This window comes from Nerophis ophidion, linkage group LG04, assembly GCF_033978795.1.
Source record: "Nerophis ophidion isolate RoL-2023_Sa linkage group LG04, RoL_Noph_v1.0, whole genome shotgun sequence".
NCBI classification, from domain to species: Eukaryota; Metazoa; Chordata; class Actinopteri; order Syngnathiformes; family Syngnathidae; genus Nerophis; species Nerophis ophidion.
In genome coordinates this window covers 86,420,159-86,441,485 of record NC_084614.1, presented here as the reverse complement: position 1 = coordinate 86,441,485, position 21,327 = coordinate 86,420,159, and the positions used below count along the sequence as shown (strand labels likewise).

Below are 21,327 nucleotides of genomic sequence, written 5' to 3'. Positions count from 1 at the left end.
TTTAGCAATGACACACACAAAAAAATCCTACTGAAATTATTGGGGATCCAAAAGTGTCCTACTCATTAGAAATAAAAAAATATATATTTTTCTTACTGTTTACTTTAAACACAATCGTCTTCATATCAACTTCAGATCCATCCGTCAATTATATATATATATGTATATGTATATATATATATATATATATATATATATATATATATATATATATATATATATATATATATATATATATATATATATATATATATATATATATATATATATATACATACACACAGAGATACATTTTTTATGATTTGGGCTCAGAGATAGCAAAGTATCTATAAGAGTTTCCGGAGGACGATTTGGGAAGTGTGGGAACTGCTTCTTTACGAAGTCCCTCACCTGAAAAAAAGGAAAAAGGTGGGAGTTTGGCAAATCGTATTTGGGAGAGAGTTCAGCGAAGGATGAGAACACTCCGTCTGTATAGAGGTCTTCCACAGTGGTGATACCGTGATCGTGCCAGGTCATAAATGCGGGGTCGGTACGGGAAGGTTTAAATAACTGTTTTTTAAGTAGCGGGGTCAATATAGATGGGCCTTGAAAACCCAAATGTTTCCTTAGCTGGTTCCATATTTTCATGGAGATCGATACAATGGTGTTTGCGCCTTCAAGTTTAAATGGAAAAGGGAGTGGTGAGCATAAGCAAGAACGTCATGAAAAGTGTGGGATTGCCGTTTCAAGGGATACCCAGGCCGGGAGGGTCTGAGAGCCTCCGTCCATCCAGTATAGGAGTTTCTGTACATTAGCCGCCCAATAGTACTGTCTGAAATTGGGGAGTGCAAGCCCTCCCTCAGATTTGGGAGATTGTAGGACCGACTTGCGGATTCGGGCCGATCCGGCCCCCGTATAAATTTGCATATTGATTTGTCTAATTTATCGAAGAATGATTTGGTAATAAATATGGGGATATGTTGGAAAAGGTAAAGGAATTCAGGCAGAGAGATCATCTTGATCAGATTGATCCGGTCAGCGAGAGATAATAGTAAAACAGACCAGCGGGCAAAGTCCTTCTCCATTTTTTCCATTAGAGGTCAAAAATGTCAGACATAGCCGGAGTAATACGGATTCCCAAGTAATGGATCCCGTCATGTGCCCATTTGAATGCAGCTAAAGATCGTGGTAACTGTTTAGCTAAGGAATTGATCGGAAACAGTTCACTTTTTTGGTAATTAAGTTTGTAGCCAGAGTGTGTGCCAAACCGCTCCAAAATGTTAAAGATTACTGGGAGTGAGCTAGCAGGATCTGAGATGTATAGGAGCAAGTCGTCCGCATTAAGCGACACTTTGTGCAACGTGTCCGACCGGGTGATAGAGGAGACCCATTTTTGAAGCTTTCCAGGTGGAATTATTTCCCATTCTTGCTTGATGAACAGCTTAAGTTGTTCAACAGTCCAGGGTCTCGGTTGTGGTCTTTTAGGCTTCATAATGTGCCACACATTTTCAATGGGAGACAGGTCTGGACTACAGGCAGAACAGTACAGTACCCTCACTCTTTTACTACGAAGCCACACTGTTGTAACACGTGGCTTGGCATTGTCTTGCTGAAATAAGCAGGGGCGTCCATGATAACGTTGCTTGGATGGCAACATATGTAGCTCCAAAACCTGTATGTACCTTTCAGCATTAATGGTGCCTTCATAGATGTGTAAGTTACCCATGCCTTGGGCACTAGTACACCCCCACACCATCACAGATGCTGGCTTTTGAACTTTGCCCTAGAACAATCCGCATGGTTCTTTTCCTCTTTGATCTGGAGGACACAACGGCCACAGTTTCCAGAAAACAATTTGAAATGTGGACTCGTCAGACCACACAACTCTTTTACACTTTGCATCAGTCCATCTTAGATGAGCTCGGGTTTAGCGGCATTTCTGGGTGTTGTTGATAAATGGCTTTCGTTTTGCATAGTACAGTTTTAACTTGCACTTACAGATGTAGCAACCAACTGTAGTTACTGACAGTGGTTTTCTGAAGTGTTTTTTAACCCATATGGTGATTACCTTTACACACTGATGCCTGAGGGATCGAAGGTCAAGGGGATTCAATGTTGGTTTTCAGCCTTGCTGCTTACGTGCAGGGATTTACCCAGATTCTCTGAACCTTTTGATTATATTACGGACCGCAGATGGTGAAATCCCTAAATTCCTTGCAATAGCTCGTTGAGAGATGTTGTTTTTAAACATTTGTTCATGAAGTGGTGACCCTCGCCCCATCCTTGTTTGTGAATGAATAAACATTTCATGGAAGCTGCTTTTATACCCAATCATGGCACCCACCTGTTCCCAATTAGCCTGTTCACTTGTGGGATGTTTCAAATAAGTGTTTGATGAGCATTCCTCGACTTTCTCAGTCTTTTTTGCCACTTGTGCCATATTTTTTCAAACATGTTGCAGGCAAGTCCAAATGAGCTAATACTTCAAAAAATAAAGTTTCCAGTTTGAGCGTTTAGTATCTTGTCTTTGCAGTCTATTCAATTGAATATGGGTTGAAAAAGGTTTGTAAATCACTGTTTTCTGTTTTTATTTACCATTTACACAACGTCCCAACTTCATTGGTCTCGGGTTTTGTATATTGAAAAAAAGAACATTATTAAAAAAAAAATAAAGGCCACAAAAACGCATCAATCAAATTGGTTGTAATTAGCCCCTTTAGTCCTTTAGCAGCTATAAAATGATGTTGCTGAAAAGACGATATCTGTAAAATGTGTGTCTGTGGAGCACAAGCACTGATCCTGCAGCCGTGTGTGGAACTGTCAGTGTGCCCAGTTACTAAATAAAAACTAAATAGTGCTGGCACGACAGCGGTGAGTGTTGATAAATCATATTGGCCGTGATAAATAATTATATTCACATTTTCTCCCAGTATTGTGGGAGTTTTAATGATCAGCATATATTTTGCATGTTAATGAAGACAGAGACCCAAAATGTATTGCACGCCTTATTCTGCTCACTTAAGAGACACAATCCACTTTGCACAGGTTTAGTAGATCAGCTCTGCGTGTGCTATCGGGTTTGCACGTCTTTTAGTACACGCAAACCTTTAATAAATCAGGCCCTATGAGTCCAACTCCATCCTGGAGACGAGGATTGCACTTTGTCAGGCCTCTACCTTCACACCTGTGCAACTTGGGTGTGCCACCTGAAGACTAAGCTCAAAATAACCACAAGAAGGTGCCAATCTCTCAGGAGGGGAAGTAAAAATATAAAAGTGAACTCAACTTAATAAAGTATCCTTGATCCACATTTTTCCCACCATCACTACATTTATCTTAACTTGATGGCCTAATTCTTAAACTGAATGTTCACCTTTAGTAGGACTTCACACACAATAGTCAATATTTACACCACTGAAAAGAACAATCCACTTATGAGCAAAACAAAAACATTCTTCTCAAACTAGTTTATCAACAAGTCAGCTGCGTCATGCCTCAAAGTTTCCGCCTCCTCCACTTATTCACACACAGAGAAACTTAACAGCACTGCCTACACTCTAGACCAGGGGTCTCAAACTCAATTTACCAGGGGGCCACTGGATGCAGAGTCTGAGTGAGGCTGGGCCGCGAGAAAATATGTATTTTTTTTTTTTTTTGCATACTCCTCAGCATGTCTAGTTGTATAATGACGTTTCAAATTGTATCCCTTGTGCAACTTTCTGGGTGCAAATAAGACACGTCGGGGTGCCCCTGTGCTCAACAAAGAAATATCGCATCTCCCACTTTTCCTGGAATTGTCTTTGCTCATCACTAACCCTTCTCTTCACTGCAGGCTTTGAAAAAGACATGTTTGGGGTTGTGGAATATATTTGTATTTAGCCCACGCACGGAGAATAATGTTGTTTCCGCAATGTGCGTCGCTCCGCTTTTCCTCCCTACAGCAACACGGCGGTCGGCGGATAATAGCCGGGAAAGTACCGGGATAGCGAGCGCAAAAAAGTGACGGCTCCCGGAGTGTTTATATGTAGTGTTCATCGTGTGAGGCAATGCAAACTAAACAAGAAAAAAAAAAAAAATAACGGTTTGAATTGGTCCAGGTTATCGGGGACTGTTATTACTGACGGACAGGTGTCGCGGTGTGACTGCAGCCAGGCACGTAAGTGAACCCCCGTCTCCATGGCAACGTCTCTGTCGCTTTCACTCATTTTCCGCCTTTCCACTAACGCAGGGTAGGCAACCCAGAACGTTGAAAGAGCCATTTTGGACCCGAATAACACAACGCTGTCAAGCGCCGTTCATATAAAACTTGCGGGCCGCACTAACATTAAAGGCCTACTGAAATGAGATTTTCTTATTTAAACGGGGATAGCAGGTCCATTCTATGTGTCATACTTGATCATTTCCAGATATTGCCATATTTTTGCTGAAAGGATTTAGTAGAGAACATAGACGATAAAGTTTGGAACTTTTGGTGCTGATAAAAAAGCCTTGCCTGTACCGGAAGTAGCAGACGATGTGCGCGTGACATCACGGGTTGTGGAGCTCCTCACATCTGAACATTGTTTACAATCATGGCCACCAGCAGCGAGAGCGATTCGGACCGAGAAAGCGACGATTTCCCCATTAATTTGAGCGAGGATGAAAGATTTGTGGATGAGGAAAGTGAGAGTGAAGGACTAGAAAAAAAAAAGACTACAGTGGGAGCGATTCAGATATTATTGGACAAATTTACTAGGATAATTCAGGAAATTCCCTTATCTGCTTATTGAGTTACTAGTGTTAAAGTGTGATTACATGGTCGTAACTGTACAACCTGAAGGTCGGCCCCGCACCAGTCGACGGATGGTGGCGATGCCCATCTCTGCCCTTCGCAAGGGACCCTCTCTGAAACAGGATCTTTCAAAGTGACCGCTGCATAATACACTGTACTTTGTGTGTGTGGTCCAATCCAGCCGTGTTCGCTTGACCGCTCTGTTCCATAGTAAAGCTTCAACGTCAACCTTCGGGAATGTAAACAATGAAACACCGGCTGTGTTTGTGTTGCTAAATGCGGCCGCAATACACCGCTTCCCATCTACAGCTTTCTTCTTTGATGTCTCCATTACTCATTGAACAAACAGCTAAATATTCAGCAACACAGATCTCCAGAATACTGTGGAATTATGCGATTAAAACAGACGACTTATAGCTGGGAACGGTGCTGTAAGAAAATGTCTTGTACAATTGGTGACGTCACACACGCATCATCATACCGCGATGTTTCAGGAGGATACTTTGGCGCGAAATTTAAAATTGCAATTTAGTAAACTGGCATGTGTTGCAATGTTAATATTTCATCATTGATATATAAACTATCAGACTGCGTGGTCGCTAGTAGTGGCTTTCAGTAGGCCTTTCAATCAATCAATCACCAATCAATGTTTATTTATATAGCCCTAAATCACAAGTGCCTCAAAGGGCCGCACAAACCACAACGACATCCTCGGTAGGGCCCACATAAGGGCAAGGAAAAACTCGCCCCAGTGGGACGTCGACCATGATGACTATGAGAAACCTTGGAGAGGACCACATATGTGGGCAACACAGGCACTGAGCAAAAGTCTCTTGCTCTCTGTCCCTCAGGACAGAACGGAAGGCTCCGAATGGAATTAGTTCAGTGAGTTTCAGTTTCGTCTGCAATGCATTCCATGCCATAGGGGCAGCAATGCCAAAAGCTCTTTTGCCAAATTCAGTCCGTACATGGGGAACAGTTAAAACATACAAATTGTTAGAACGCATAAGAGCTGTTTTTTCTTTGTCACAAAGTAGACAAGTATGGAGGTATTAAACCTAAAAGAGCTTTATAAATGATGACCAGCCAATGTGTGTATCTGTGTGCACTCAATGAAGATAAGTCTGACTTCATATACAGTTGACAGTGGTGGGTGAGACTACGACAGCCAGGAACAAATCTTAGTGCTGAGTGAAAAACAGTGTCCAAGGACTGGAGGCATTTAGATGAAGCACTAAAATAAAGCAGGTCTCCATAATCATTTACGGGCAAGATAGTCGCTGTCACCAATTTCTTTCTGACTTTAAGAGAGAAGCCGTTTTTATTTCTAAAAAGGAAACCGAGCTTTACCCTGAGCTTAGAGACCAAGTTGTTAATACGGGCTTTAAATGAAAGCTCCTGATCAAGAGTAAAACCCAAGTACTTGTAATTTAAGACCTGCTCTATAGGGTTTCCATTTGATGTTACAATATTTGGAATATTTTCCAGTAGCACCCTTGAATGAGAGAAACCATTACTTTGCTTTTATCTGTATTTAAAACCAATTTAAGATCAAATAAGCGAGCCTGGATGACATCAAAAGCAGCTTGTAAAAACTCAAAAGCCTGAGTGCTGGAGGTTGAACAGCAATAAATAATGGTGTCGTCTGCATAAAAATGGTACATTGCATTTGACAGATTATTGCAAAGATTATTCAAGTAGATAGAAAATAAAATGGGCCCCAGCACTGAGCCTTGTGGAACTCCTTTGGTAATGTCCAACAATGAAGAGGTTGTCCCAGCCACCTGTACACGTTGTGTTCTGCTGGAAAGATAGTCTGTGAACCAAGCAGCTGCATTTTTAGATAATCCAACGTGATGGAGAGCTTCAATGAGCAGACTGTGGTCTACTGTGTCAAATGCTTTTGACAAATCAATAAAAAGTATTTTTTGCCGTCCACAGCCTCGATTAAATCATTGAGGACCTTAAGAGCAGCTGTAATAGTGCTATGCCAGGCCTGGCCAACCCGCGGCTCGCGAGCCTCATGCGGCTCTTTAACTAGTTTCATGCGGCTCTTCATGAGCTGTCACATGACATGCGTCAAAAATGCTTGGCTGGCGCTGTCATTCACTCCCCCTACAGCTAGATGGCACACTGACCATGTAAGCCTGTTTGAGTGACGTCAAACGAGCGCCGAGAGAATCTTTGGTGTGACATAATTTGTGTTGTAAACGATTTCCATCAAGTTACCTCTTGAAATGGCAGGGAAAAAAAGCACAGTCAAACGAAAATATGAAAAAGAACACAGGACGTTTTTGCCAGAGTGGGAGAGTTTATATTTTTTTGTTAAACGTAATGGCAAGCCGATATATCACAGAGCATTTGCGCATTTCAAAGCTTCAAATCTTCAGCGTCACTTCAGCTCACTCCACCCTAACATCGAACAGGAATTTTCCAAAAGGGACTGAACTTCGCAAGAACAAGTTGGTCGCTTTGAAAAGCCAGGCAGAAAAGCAGGTGCAGTTTTTCCAAAAATTTACGAAACACTCGGAGACCATATCAGCTGGCTTGGAACATAGCACGGGCTAAAAAGCCATACAACGAAGGGGACTTCATTAAAAAATGCCTCATTGACGCCTTTGAAATCTTGGCTCCTGGAGACGACAAACTAAAACGGAGCGTATCAGACGTTCAACTTTCCCGCCACAGTGTTAAACGCAGAATATCGGATATTAATACAGCTGTTGAATCACAGTTGCACTCTGACCTTCAAGCATGTGAGTATTTTAGTGTGGCATTGGATGAGAGTTGTGACATACAAGACAAGCCTCAGTTGGCAATATTTGCACGGTCTGTGTCAAATGAATGTATGCTCAAAGAAGAACTCCTTGATATTGTGACATTAAAAGACAGAACCCGTGGCATAGATGTGAAAGAAGCAATGATGGCTGCGTTTGCAAAAGCAAATCTGCCCATACCAAAACTAACTGCAATAGCCACGGATGGAGCGCCAGCCATGATCGGCTCCGTGAACGGTCTTGTGGGGCTGTGCAAAACTGATCAAACATTTCCCAACTTTTGGAATTTCCACTGCATCATCCACAGGGAGCAACTCGTGTCTAAATCATTGAATTTAAACAACGTCATGAAGCCTGTGATGGAAATCGTCAACTACATCCGCACACATGCGCTTAACCACAGGCAATTCAGGAATCTCATCGCTGAGCTTGACCAAGGGCTTCCAGGTGACCTGCCGCTGCACTGCACTGTGAGGTGGCGGTCAAAAAGCAAGGTATTCTCTCACTTCTTTGAGCTTTTGGATGCTGTGAAACTGTTCATGGAAGAGAAGGACAAGGACTATCCCGAGCTCTCAGACCTCCAGTGGATTATGGATCTGGCATTTTCAGTCGACATGCTGTGTCACTTGGGCAGACTGAACCTGACCCTGCAGGGTAAGTTAAAAATGCTGCCTGACATGGTGCAAAGTGTGTTTGCGTTTGTCAACAAACTAAAGCTGTTCGAGGCGCATATTCAAAAGGAAGATCTAACACATTTTCATTCTCTGCTAAAAGCCAGTGAGCAAGTCACCAGCGCCGCCCTGGAAAAGAAAAGAGACAGATATGCAAGACTGGTTGCAAACCTGCCCCAAAGCTTTGTGACCCGGTTCTGTGATCTACAACTGAAAGACCACAGATTACATTCCTCATCGACCCATTTAATGGGGAGACAGACTGTTTGAAAGCCCCGCTCGTCACAGATGAGGCTGCGGCTGAGTTGGAGATGATCGACCTTTGTGAGGAGGATCAATTGAAAATTGTTTTAAGGGAAGGGACCGTTGAGTTCTGGAAAAGTGTGCCAATTGAAAAATACCCCAACATCAAACGAGCTGCGCTTGAGATACTGTCCATGTTTGGGTCAACGTACGTCTGCGAGTCTGTGTTTTCTACCCTGAAACATGTGAAATCAAAGCATCGATCTGTTCTGACTGACACTCATTTGAAAGAATTGCTTAGAGTGGCAACAATAGAATACAAGCCAGATTTGAAGAGGATTGTTCAAGATAAGGAATGCCAGAAGTCTCACTAAGCACCATAGTAAGAGAAAGATGTTATTGAAAATGATTCTATTATTGTTTGTGGACTTGCTTGAACTGAGAGTATGTGTGTGTGAGACACACAATGTTAACTGTTGAAAATTACTGATACTATCATGTTGGTGTGGTTTTTTCATTAGATCTGTCTGAGCTGAGGTCTGTGTATGCGTGCATACATGATTAAAATATAATGTTCATGTGTACCCATGTGTATGATGTGGCTCTTTGCAGTAACACCGAAAAAAAAGTGGATCTTAGTCTCTGACTTGTTGGCCACCCCTGTGCTATGCTGTATTCTAAAACCCGATTGAAATGGGGATTAAATATTGTTTAATTCTAAAAAATTCATTTAGCTGGTTACTGATGGTTTTCTCAAACAATTTTGCTAAAATGCATAATTTAGAAATTGGTCTGTAATTATTTATATTTGTGGGTTCACCCCCTTTTAGCAGGGGAAGAACAAAGGCTGATTTCCAGATTTTTGGAATGCTTTTACTTGTTAGACTGAGGTTAAAAATATGCGAGAGAGGCTCAGCAATAAAATCAGCAGCCAATTTTAAGAAAACGGGTTCAATTTGGTCCGGTCCTGCTGCTTTAGTTGTGTCCAGGCTCTTTAGTGCATTGTATACCTCAGATACTGATACAGGTGTGAAGTCACAAGTGCAGGTGCTGCGTCTAATTACAGCCTGTGGTGTATTTGGGATATTAACATTAGTTCAACCAACATTTGACGATTGAGGATTCAACGACTCAAAGAAAAATCCAGCAGAAACTAAATACTCATTAAAACAATTTGATATAGTTGTCTTATCAGACAAAGTACCAGATTGAGTAATCAAAGGACATGGAAAGTCATTTGTTTTCACATGATTTAAAGAAGCTTTTATGGTTTGCCAAAACTTTTTGGGGTCATTTATATGTTTTTTGCATTCATGCAGGTAAAAATCAGACTTGGCTCTCTTAACAAGCGAAGTACATTTATTTCTAAGCTGGCGAAAGCTAAGCCAGTCAACCTCTGTCTTTGTTTTTCGAGCCCTGGCCCAAGCAACATCTCTCTCTTTGAGAAGGTTTCCAATTGCAGCGGTAAACCAGGGATTATTTCCACCTTTAACTCTACATTTTCGAAAGGGAGCATGTTTATTGACTATACGTTGAAATTCGTTATAAAAGTATTTCAACGCTATCTCAATATCATCAATTAAAGCAACTCTGTTCCACTCAAAGGCAGCTAAGTCGTTTATAAAAGCTGGGAGGCAAAAAATGTTAATATCTCTTTTGCATGTAATAATGGGTTTTGATTTTGGTAGCTTGCAGTTTCCTACAGCTGCAATTGTACAATGATCACTCAAGTCATTGACAAACACCCCAGTACCAGTGTACTTATGGGGAGCCTTGGTTAGAATTAGATCAAGTAAAGATGATTTTGAGGGGTTTTTAGTATTGGGTCGAGTTGGGGAAGTGATTAATTGAGTTAAATTTAGTGTGTTGCATACAGCTTTAAGGTTATCAGAAGAGGAAGTCAACCAGTCAAAATTTAAATCACCAACCAAGAGAAGTTCACTAGTCCACTCATAAAGGATTCAAGAGAGGCAAGGGCTTCAGTGGAGGCATAGGGAGGTCTATAACACCCTACAATTGCGAGAGTTTGGCCATGCGAGAATTCAAGCTGCAGGGCAAGGAGTTCAAATGGTTTAGTGATTGACAGTGATGATAATAAAGTAACATTAAATCTGTTTTTTATATACATAGCCACCCCTCCACCTTTTCGAGGACGATCGCATCGGAAGACATTGTATCCATTTATAGCAATGTCCTTGTCAGAGACTGCTTTACTTAGCCAGGTTTCTGATAAAATAAATATATCTGCATTGGTTGTTTGAATCCAAATTTTGACTAAGTCTAATTTTGGCAGTAGGCTTCTAATATTTGAATGAATTAAACCAAGACCTGACCTAGCTCTAAGTTCATCAGGAGTACTGATGTTGTATAAAGCTGGGCCTGGATTTGGTTGCACATTGCCTGATAGCAGAAGTAAGAGCAATATAAAGATTTTCCGTTTCATATGGCAAGGTGACCTCATGACAACATTATTTGGCTTCACAATATCAAAATGAGTAATATCAGAAGGAGAAAACCATCTGTTTAGCACAGAAATACACCATAACTGAAGCTGGTTAGAATTATTTAGCACTGACCCACATGTGGATATCAATAACCTTTGTGTAAATGCTGTAGTTTCAAAGGACCAGGTGATTGTTATTGCGTTTGGTAGAGTTAAAGGTTGGTGGAGCACCTGGTCAGGTACCCCACTACAATTACAGAAAACAAGTCCAGGAAAAAGCATTAATATTAAATAGAGAGCTTTTGTCAAAGTCATTGTTAAATTGTTTTACTACCTACCCAGGTCCAATAATCAAAGTTCAGATGTCCAAGCTACAAGAGTTGGAAGACCAAGCTAAGGCTAGCAGAGGCCCAGCTTTAGTCAGTCTGAGGCTAAGATGGATCCAGGCCGTGGAAGACGGAAGGCCAAGATGAAGCCAGTCGACTCAGACTGTAGGTAGTGGAAGGCCAAGCTGAGACTAGTATAGATCCAGACTGTGGCAGATGGAAGGCCAAAATTTCAGCTAGCAAAACATCCGCCGGCTTCTGCAGGTCAGAGGCCTCCAGATTTCCAAATCCAACAAAAGCAGTCAGAAATACCACTTTTTGGAAGTAAGCCTTCATTCATCAATTGTTACGCTTAAAACTAGTGCAATTTATTTAATCGGCTAAAAAAAGAGACTAAAACACATAGAAATTCAGACCACTTTGACAAGCAGACAAACAAAAGACAGTCCTGTCGGCCATCTTGGATTGGACATTCAACATTAACCCAATTTGGAAATCGGTCTGTAGTTATTTATATTTGTGGATTCACCTACTTTTGACGGAGGAAGAAGAAAGGCGGGTTTGCTGATTTTTGGAACGATTTTGCTTGAAAGACTCAGGTTAAAAAAGGCATGAAAAAGAAAAAGGCAATTAGAAATATTATACATTATGTCCCATATAAGCTCATACACGACACATTCTACAGATAGTGTATAAAAAAACTAAATAGTGGAATAAAAGAGGTGAAAACATGTTAAATGGAACAAAGAAAAGTTGCATAGTTGAGTCTAATAAAGTTGCCATGCAGGTTGTTTTCTCTTTAAAGCTGTCATTGCTCAAAAATAATAATGAATCAAACTCAATGTTGTTACAAATTATTTAAACTAGTCATGGCTCCAATTACGTCACATACAAAATTTGACTTAAGAGTATTTTTATAGGATATTTTGTGTTTATCCTACAAAAAAAAAGGGTTTTTGACTGATAGGGCAAAAAAAAAAAAAAAACAGAAATGAAGAAGCTGTCACGTACTTGCATGGCTGCTCTAGTTGTGACCCCAAGATGCAGGAGACAGGAGGACGACGTGCGGGTGAGAGTCTTTTAATTCCCACAGGGAGCACAAGGAGGTGCAGCAGGGAAGTGCACAGAAGGATAAGCAGCATACAGAAAAACCAAAGTAACGTTTCACAAAACAATCCTTGAGCCCTGACTGGAGGGCGAGGCAGGCATAAATAGAAGCCAGTTGATTAAAGTAAAAGTACCAATGATTGTCACACACACACTAGGTGTGGTGAGATTTTCCTCTGCATTTGACCCATCACCCTCACCCCATGACCAGGTGTGGCCAGGCTGCCAATCAGCGACAGGTGAGGAGGGAAAAGGGCTCAGGGAGACAAACAGGAAGTGGGACCAAAATAAGAGCGCTGACTAGGAGATAAACACAAACGCAAACAGACCGCGTGACACCTGACGTGACAGGTCGTCACAGAAACGAGGGATGGATCTGAAATTTATCGAAGGACTTAAGTGTTGAAAGTAAAAAAATAATATCTGACTTATTTTTATGAGTGGGGCCCGTTTGGATCCTAATAATTTCAGTGGGACAAGTTTTAATTGTCATTGCTCAAAAAAAAATAATGAATTAAAATCGAAGATGTTATGAATTATTGACCTATTTAAGATTGCAATTAAGTTGAGTAAAAAATATTATTTTGTGGTTTTGCCATAACAAAACAAGGTTTTGACAAAAATGGCGTAAATTATGAAAAAAAAAGACTGACAAGGACGGATAAACCTGGAATTGATCAAGGGATTTAAGTATTGAATGAAAAAGTAAAAACATAAATAAAAATGACCTACTTCTACCATTTTTATGACTGAGACTCTTCCTGGTCCCCAAGAAAGCAGTGCGAGGCAAGTGGAGAAAAAACGGATTTATTGACAGAGATGTGACACAATGTGATATTGATCATAAGCAGCGGCCATTGAAAGAAAAGAAGAAATCCTCGTCATGACGTCAAGGCCATGAAACGTGCGATTTTACAGCCACCAGCGTTTGATCTTGAAAGTCTTTTAACGGCCAAAGAAGAATACATGGAATAGCGTGAGGAGCAGTCGGACGAAGAACAAAGCACATCTCCATCTCATCTCCGAGTGTGATGACGTCCCTCAGCGATGGAGACATCTCCCTGTGTTCCAGTGCACAAAGCATCCTGGAGGAAGAAGACCACTCAGCACATTCCCGACAGAAGCAGGTGAATCCAAGTTGAACATCATCTTCACACAAGAACATTTGGAGGTGCAGACAGTCCATGTGAGCTTACTCAGCCTTCAGCCGCCTGCACGTTCTCGTCGAGCTCCACGCCGCCGTGGCGAGCTGCGGGACAAACGCAAACGGTGAAGGAAGAACATCCAGAAGGTGCCTCGTCACTCACATCAGATCTTTGAGGTGTGACTTGGAAACATGACGAGTCAGCACACTTGATGTCTCATTTGGCTGATCCTCATCATGAGGACTCCTGTCAAAAGTGAGATATGCCAGACTTTGTATTGCGTGTGCTCACAGGAGGGACTTTTATTGTGAAGGAGTCAGCTCCAGTTGGGCTTTTCCGGCTAAACTTGTAACAAAGGTCCACATCAGACCTCCATGTGAGTGACGCTTCACCACGGCTTTGTTTCTTGCGGCTCAAAGAAAAAAGATGTTTTACTTACCAGCTGGATCGTACTGGGCTGAAATGAAAGAGAAACAAGGTGAAGTGGACTTTTCCCCTCACGTCACGCCGTGTTTCTACGTGAGAGTGTGCGCTCTGTCTCTGTGGATCTTTGAGTGTTTGGCTGGAAGGCAACTAAAAGATGGCCGCACCTTTGCAGCCCGGATGAAAGCATCAACTCACGGCCTGGACCGAGTGCACCGAGAAGAAGAAGACAGAGGACATTGGCGTCCCTCACCTTGTCTGTTTCTGTGACGCCTGACCATGACCATGACCATGATGATGATGATGATGGCCGCCACAGCGAGGACCGCCGCCGTGGCAGCGAGGGCGACGCTCAAGTTGTCTGTGGAGAGCAAAAAAGCACAAGTGGAGTGACAAAGCATGAAGAGGAAACCTTCATGACTACTTTGCATGCAGACGTCAAGCGTTGTCATGGTGACATGGATCAATAATGGTGACAGGTGGACTTGTGATGGGAAACATCTCCAACTAAATGTGTCTTTCTCACCTTCATGGCTTGCGTTGCTCAGGATGCTTCTTCTCTCCAGCTTGGTGACCAAGTCCTCCTTGACGCCTGACAGCTGAAACACACATTCGTACTTGCCCTCCACGTCGGCCGTCACCTCCACTTTCAGCGCCACCGACATCTGGAAGGTTCCGTCGTGGTTGGGGAGTATCTCTCCGTGCTCCACGTCCTCGAAGATCTGCTCGCCGTCTTTCCTCCAAAACAGGTCGGCACCGTCGGGGTAGAAACCTGTCGCCATGCAGCTGACCGGAGAGGACGGCGTCTTCTGGAGCAGGAACACCTCTGGAAGCTCTGCACAGGAAGTGATGTCACGTGTGAACACAGGACAACGTGGGGAGAAGGTGTGGATGGAGAGAAGGTGTGGATGGAGGTAAAGATGGAGAGAAGGTGGGGATGGAGGTAAAAATAAGGAGAAGGTGTGGATGGAGAGAATATGGAGAAAAGGTGTGGATGGAGGCAAAGATGGAGAGAAGGTGTGGATTAAAGTAAAGATGGAGAGAATGTAATAATGGAGGTAAAGATGGAGAGAAAGTGAGAACGGAGGTAAATATGGAGAGAACGTGTGGATGGAGGTAAAGATGGAGTGAAGGTGTCGATGGAAAGAAGGTGTCAATGGAGGTAAAGACGGAGAAAATGGAGGTACAGAGAGAAGATGAGAACGGAGGTAAGGATGGAGAGAAGATGAGAACAGAGGTAAAGATGGAGAGAAGGTGTGGAGGGAGGTAAAGATGGAGAGAAGATGAGAATGAGGTAAAGATGGAGAGAAGGAGAGAATGAGATAAAGATGGAAAGTAAGAGTGGACAGCGGTAAAGATGGAGAAAAGGTGAGGATGGAGGTAAAGATGGAGGGAAAAGGAGAGAACGGAGGTAAAGATGGAGAGAAGGTGAGAATGAGGTAAAGATGGAGAGAATTAGATAAAGATGGAGAGAAAGTGTAGATGGAGGTAAAGATGGAGAGTAAGAGTGGACGGAGGTAAAGATGGAGAGAAAGTGAGGATGGAGGTAAAAATGGAGGGAAAAGGAGAGAACGGAGGTAAATATGGAGAGAAGGTGTGGATGGAGGTAAAGATGGAGAGAAGGTGAGAATGAGGTAAAGATGGAGAGAAAGTGTAGATGGAGGTAAAGATGGAGAGTAAGAGTGGACGGAGGTAAAGATCGAGAGAAAGTGAGGATGGAGGGAAAAGGAGAGAACGGAGGTAAATATGGAGAGAAGGTGTGGATGGAGGTAAAGATGGAGAGAAGGTAAGAATGAGGTAAAGATGGAGAGAGTGAGGTAAAGATGGAGAGAATGAGGTAAAGATGGAGAGAAGGAGAGAATGAGATAAAGATGGAGAGAAAGTAAGAATGAGGTAAAGATGGAGAGAGTGAGGTAAAGATGGAGAGAAGGAGAGAATGAGATAAAGATGGAGAGAAAGTGTAGCTGGAGGTAAAGATGGACAGTAAGAGTGGACGGAGGTAAAGATGGAGAGAAAGTGAGGATGGAGGGAAAAATGGAGGGAAAAGGAGAGAACGGAGGTAAATATGGAGAGAAGGTAAGAATGAGGTAAAGATGGAGAGAATGAGGTAAAGATAGAGAGAAGGAGAGAATGAGATACAGATGGAGAGTAAGAGTGGACAGCGGTAAAGATGAAGAGAACCTGAGGATGGAGGTAAAGATGGAGGGAAAAGGAGAGAACGGAGGTAAATATGGAGAGAAGGTAAAGATGGAGAGAAGGTAAGAATGAGGTAAAGATGGAGAGAAGGTGTTGATGGAGGTAAAGATGGAGAGAACATGAGGATGGAGGTAAAGATGGAGAGAAGATGAGAACACAGGTTAGGATGGAGAGAATGTGAGGATGGAGGTAAAGATGGAGAGAAGGTGTAGATGGAGGTAAAGATGAAGAGAAAGTGAGAACGGAGAAAGTGTAGATGGAGGTAAAGATGGAGAGAAGGTGACAACGGCGGTAAAGATGGAGAGAAGGTGAGAGAAAGAGAGAAGAGTATAAAGAGACAGGGTGTAATGTCAGTAATGTTCCTATAGGGGGAGTGCTAACAAGTTAAAAGGTGAAAGTACATGTTGTGTTTCTACCTGTTCTCATTAGGACCTCCTTCCCATTGTTCACATGCTTCTTCAAGTAAGAAGGACAATCCTCAGTGAAGTAAAACTTCTTGTCATCTAGTAGATGTTTGTTCTGGTCCCAATTGAGTTTGGTGGGGAAAGCTTGTTGTTTTGCTGCAGTAAATGTCCATGTCTTCATGTCCAACGATATGAAATCTTCTCCATCATAACCTTCCTGTTTCCAACCTTTAACTTCATCAGTCTCATCATTCCATTCACATCCAGACATCATCTGGAAAATGTGAACACCTGAGACACACACAGTGTTGTAAAGCAGAGTGACACACACACACACACACACACACACACACACACACACACACACACACACACACACACACACACACACACACACACACACACACACAGTATTAGTGTAGGTTATTATGGGATGGACAGAGACAAGTATCAGTGCAGTAATGTGTGTTTACTACAGTATAAAAAGAGTACATCAAATACATTTAAGTAGTAGAAAGTTCAACATAAACAAACCTCCAGTTTGGTTGAAAAGCTTCTTACCAACTTCAAGGTTGTGTTTGCCAATCAACTCATTACGAACACTGATCTCTGTTTGTATCTGCCAGTATTTTGGATCCTCTGCTGTGATTTTGTTCATCCAGTCCTGTTTGGCTTCTGCTTTCCTGCTGTTGCTGTCATAGTGAGAAATCTGAACTCCATCAACATAACCAACACTCACATACTCTGGGAAGTTTGGAACTTGAGAGGACGCAGTGCGGAAATACTGCAGCGTGTGAATCACTGAAAGAAGAAAACAACAACAGGATGACTTTTTATTATTTTGTTTCGTGTTCAACAATCTTGCACTGTGAATATTTTAGCTCCTTCCGTCTTCAGTCGGGTCTTAAAGTGAACATCAAACACTGCTAGATATCACAGTCAAGACTCACATGTTCTATGACAAATACAACACATTAATAATATTACTAACATCTGTTGACAGTTTGAACATTCTGAAAATAAACATATATTTTCTACAATGGAGGCTGAATAAAAAGTACAACAGAGTTGAACACAACCTGTTCTGCCCATTTGATGTCGACTCTTACTGACATCTTGTGGCGGGGTGATGTTACTACACTTGATTAGTTTCTGACACTTCCGTGTTTGAAGATTTGTGTTCGTTCTTACAAGCCTTGGAAAAAATAAGTCTTTGAACAAGAAACACTAAAGTCAAAACAAATAAAGAGCTTAAATGGATTTATCTGCTTTTAGATTTTTCTTGGAACATTTTGAAAATTTTGTTTGAGTGATGAGAAAAAGGGAAAACAATAAAATATGTTCAAAAAGAACCAGGATTAAGTAATAAAAGGTCTTAAATAATACAACAATAATTTAATTAATAAGTAACAGAAACTCTCAGAAGTCAAATAAGTGAAGGCACAAAGAGGATTTATGAATAAAATATTAATAAACTTATAAAAAGGACTTACCAGGCGTCACGCTGTGCATTTGCACGACCAGAAGAAAGAATAAAAACAAGTTCATGATGTCAGCGCGAAACAAAAAGATGTTTGCCACTTTTAATCCCGCAGAGAAAGACAAAAGTGACGAACACTCGCTTGACTCGCAAACAGGAAAAATGAACCAGGAACTGTCGAGGCTCTTTTTCTAATACTCCACCTGAGCCAATGAGGAGTCAGCATTCTGTGACGTCACAGTTAGGAGAGAAAACGAAACGCTATTCTGCACAGAAAAGTGGCAGCAGTCAACTGACAAGAAGTCTTCTACTGGACTCACTAGAGAGCGCCCCTTGTGGCCACGTCAGGTAAATGCTTGTGTGGCTTTTCTGGGAAATCACGTGACTTGACAACAAAAAGGTGTGTCAAGTTGGCCGCCAAACTTGGAAAGAAAAGAAAGAAAGAGGAATGAAGGTGAGATTGAGAGTTAAAAGTAATGACAGGGCTGGAACATCCGATCAGTGATCGTATTGTAGTCCTCTCAAGAAAGCATCAATACAAATAATGATTGATAGACATAAAGTCGCTACACCGCAGGACATCCTCACTTCTTTTTATTTCACGTCTTAACTTTCACCTCCGTTATGTCTCCCAAGCGTGAGGCGTCCCTGCTGGGGTAACGGGACACGCATCTGCCTCGCATGGGTTCGATTCCCGGCTAGGGTTGCATCAGGAAGTTTCATCCTGAGTAAAAAAGTCAGCAGAAAGCCTTCATGAGATGGACTCGCTGTGGCCAAAGTGCTGAACGTGGGGGAAAAGTGTGAGGCAGACGCTTCTGCTGGCAGAATATCAAAGAAAGTGAAAGTAAAAGTAGACACGGTAAAGCCAAACATTGAACTCGATGGTGATCATTTTTATTTTTATTTTTATTTTGTCGTACCTGTCAAAGGTGAACACACTTATCCACGTAGGTGAGTAGTAACGAGTTACATTTACTTAGATAAGAAACACAACTTTTACTTTGCTATATAACATATTCAATATATGTATAAAAATATACATTTAGGCCTCCACTCAGGCTTCATCCCAGGGACCCCAAAGGATTTTGGTCAAAAAAATATTTAAAATGTGTCATTATTTTGTATTATTATTATTCCAGGTTTAAATCTGTAGATCAACATTAGGTCTATCTGTCAATATAAGGTTTTCAAAGATTTAAGTTGTATGCCCTTTTTGTCAAAGAAAACCCTGTTTTGTTATGGAAAAAAACACAAAATATGCAATAGTTTCCCCCAATAGAATTTTAAAGTGGAATATTTGAGAGTATATAATAATTGGAGGCTTAAAAATTTCAACAAATAAAAATATTGATTTTAATGTATTATTTTGGGCTTCACGGTGGCAGAGGGGTTAGTGCGTCTGCCTCACAATACTAAGGTCCTGCAGTCCTGGGTTCAAATCCAGGCTCGGGATCTTTCTGTGTGGAGTTTGCATGTTCTCCCCGTGAATGCGTGGGTTCCCTCCGGGTACTCCGGCTTCCTCCCACTTCCAAAAACATGCACCTGGGGATAGGTTGATTGGCAACACTAAATTGGCCCTAGTGTGTGAATGTGAGTGTGAATGTTGTCTGTCTATCTGTGTTGGCCCTGCCATGAGGTGGCGACTTGTCCAGGGTGTACCCCGCCTTCCGCCCGATTGTAGCTGAGATAGGCGCCAGCGCCCCCCGCGACCTCAAAAGGGAATAAGCGGTAGAAAATGGATGGATGGATGTATTATTTTTTTTTTTTTTTAGCAATGACACACAAAAAAATCCTACTGAAATTATTGGGGATCCAAAAGTGTCCTACTTATTAGAAATAAAAAAACATATTTTTTCTTACAGTTTACTTTAAACACAATCGTCTTCATATCAACTTCAAATCCATCAATCAATTATATGTATATATATATATATATATATATATATATATATATATATATATATATATATATATATAAAGCAGACACAACTGCTCTTGGGAAGAAAACATATACGAGGCTCTTATCACTGATAAAGAGTTTGGAGCAACTGAGCTTAAGGAGGTATTTATCACAGAGATACATTTTTTATGATTTGGGCTCAGAGATAGCAAAGTATCTATAAGAGTTTCCGGAGGACGATTTGGGAAGTGTGGGAACTGGGCGTGATAAATAATTATATTCGCATTTTCTCCCAGTATTGTGGGAGTTTTAATGATCAGCATATATTTTGCATGTTAATGAAGACAGAGACCCAAAATGTATTGCACGCCTTATTCTGCTCACTTAAGAGACACAATCCACTTTGCACAGGTTTAGTAAATCAGCTCTGCGTGTGCTATCGGGTTTGCACGTCTTTTAGTACACGCAAACCTTTAATAAATCAGGCCCTATGAGTCCAACTCCATCCTGGAGACGAGGATTGCACTTTGTCAGGCCTCTACCTTCACACCTGTTTAACTTGGGTGTGCCACCTGAAGACTAAGCTCAAAATAACCACAAGAAGGTGCCAATCTCTAAGGAGGGGAAGTACAAATTATTAATTAATCCAAGATGGCGGAGTAGAGCATGTCGAAAAACTGAAGCTCCCCTGCATGCTCTAAAACAGGGGTGCCCATTACGTCGATCACGATCGACTGGTGGATCTCGGAGGGTGTGTCAGTCGATCTCAAGCCAGGCATTAAAAAATAGACATAAAAATGAGCAATCATCAATCATACCAAGACTTCACTTTCGTCAGTTGTTTGACATTCTCGGCACCCGAGGATCTTGTGAGATGACGCTGGCTGCTGCGAGCTCATATTTAAGAAAAAAATTACTAACAGGGCGGACGCAGAGAAACACATTTTATTTCTAGAGACTCCATACCTACTGTCAAAACTCTAAAGACCGACTGCACAGTTCCTGTCTTCACCATAAAAGACCTGTTTCATCCTGCCTGTGCTAACAAAATAAGAGTCTTGGAAAGCTAGCGCGCACAAGCTAGCAAGCTACGGAGTTTGATGCCAATGTATTTCTCCCCCGCCCTCAGCGACCGCTTTCTCACTTGCTTGCCTACCCGCACACTCACTGACGTCACTCACCTGCTGCCAGACATTAAAGGGCCACACACATATGCTACTCTCATGACAAAGTGTTTAAAAAGGAGTATGCAAGTTGGACAAATGAGATGCCAAATCCAACCACTTTCATGTGGTATTGGACAGAAAGGAGGACTTTTTTTTTCCTCCATTTGAAAATGTGGACGTTATCAGCACTACAATATCGCTAAAATTCGCTCCATTCTGTCGACTAAAGACGCTGAGATCATTATCCATGCGTTTGTTACGTCTCGCCTCGACTACTGTAACGTATTATTTTCGGG

The 21,327-nt window shown here is 41.8% G+C and overlaps 1 protein-coding gene across 4 annotated transcripts in view; it reads right to left on the bottom strand.

Moving 5' to 3' along the window:
* Nucleotides 1-21,327, bottom strand: part of LOC133552118 (class I histocompatibility antigen, F10 alpha chain-like) — a 184,903-nt gene that overhangs the window by 106,445 nt on the left and 57,131 nt on the right. Inside the window, exons 1-2 of one of the 4 annotated variants that reach the window (XM_061899473.1) lie at nt 17,979-18,253; nt 17,020-17,286 (exon numbers count right to left, since the gene is read on the bottom strand). The exons of the other annotated variants lie outside the window; for them this stretch is intronic. Coding sequence (XP_061755457.1) covers nt 17,020-17,286; nt 17,979-18,033 — 322 coding nt within the window. The 5' untranslated portion in view covers nt 18,034-18,253. Of the gene's footprint in view, nt 1-17,019; nt 17,287-17,978; nt 18,254-21,327 lie in introns of those variants that run through there. 4 annotated transcript variants of the gene reach the window in all.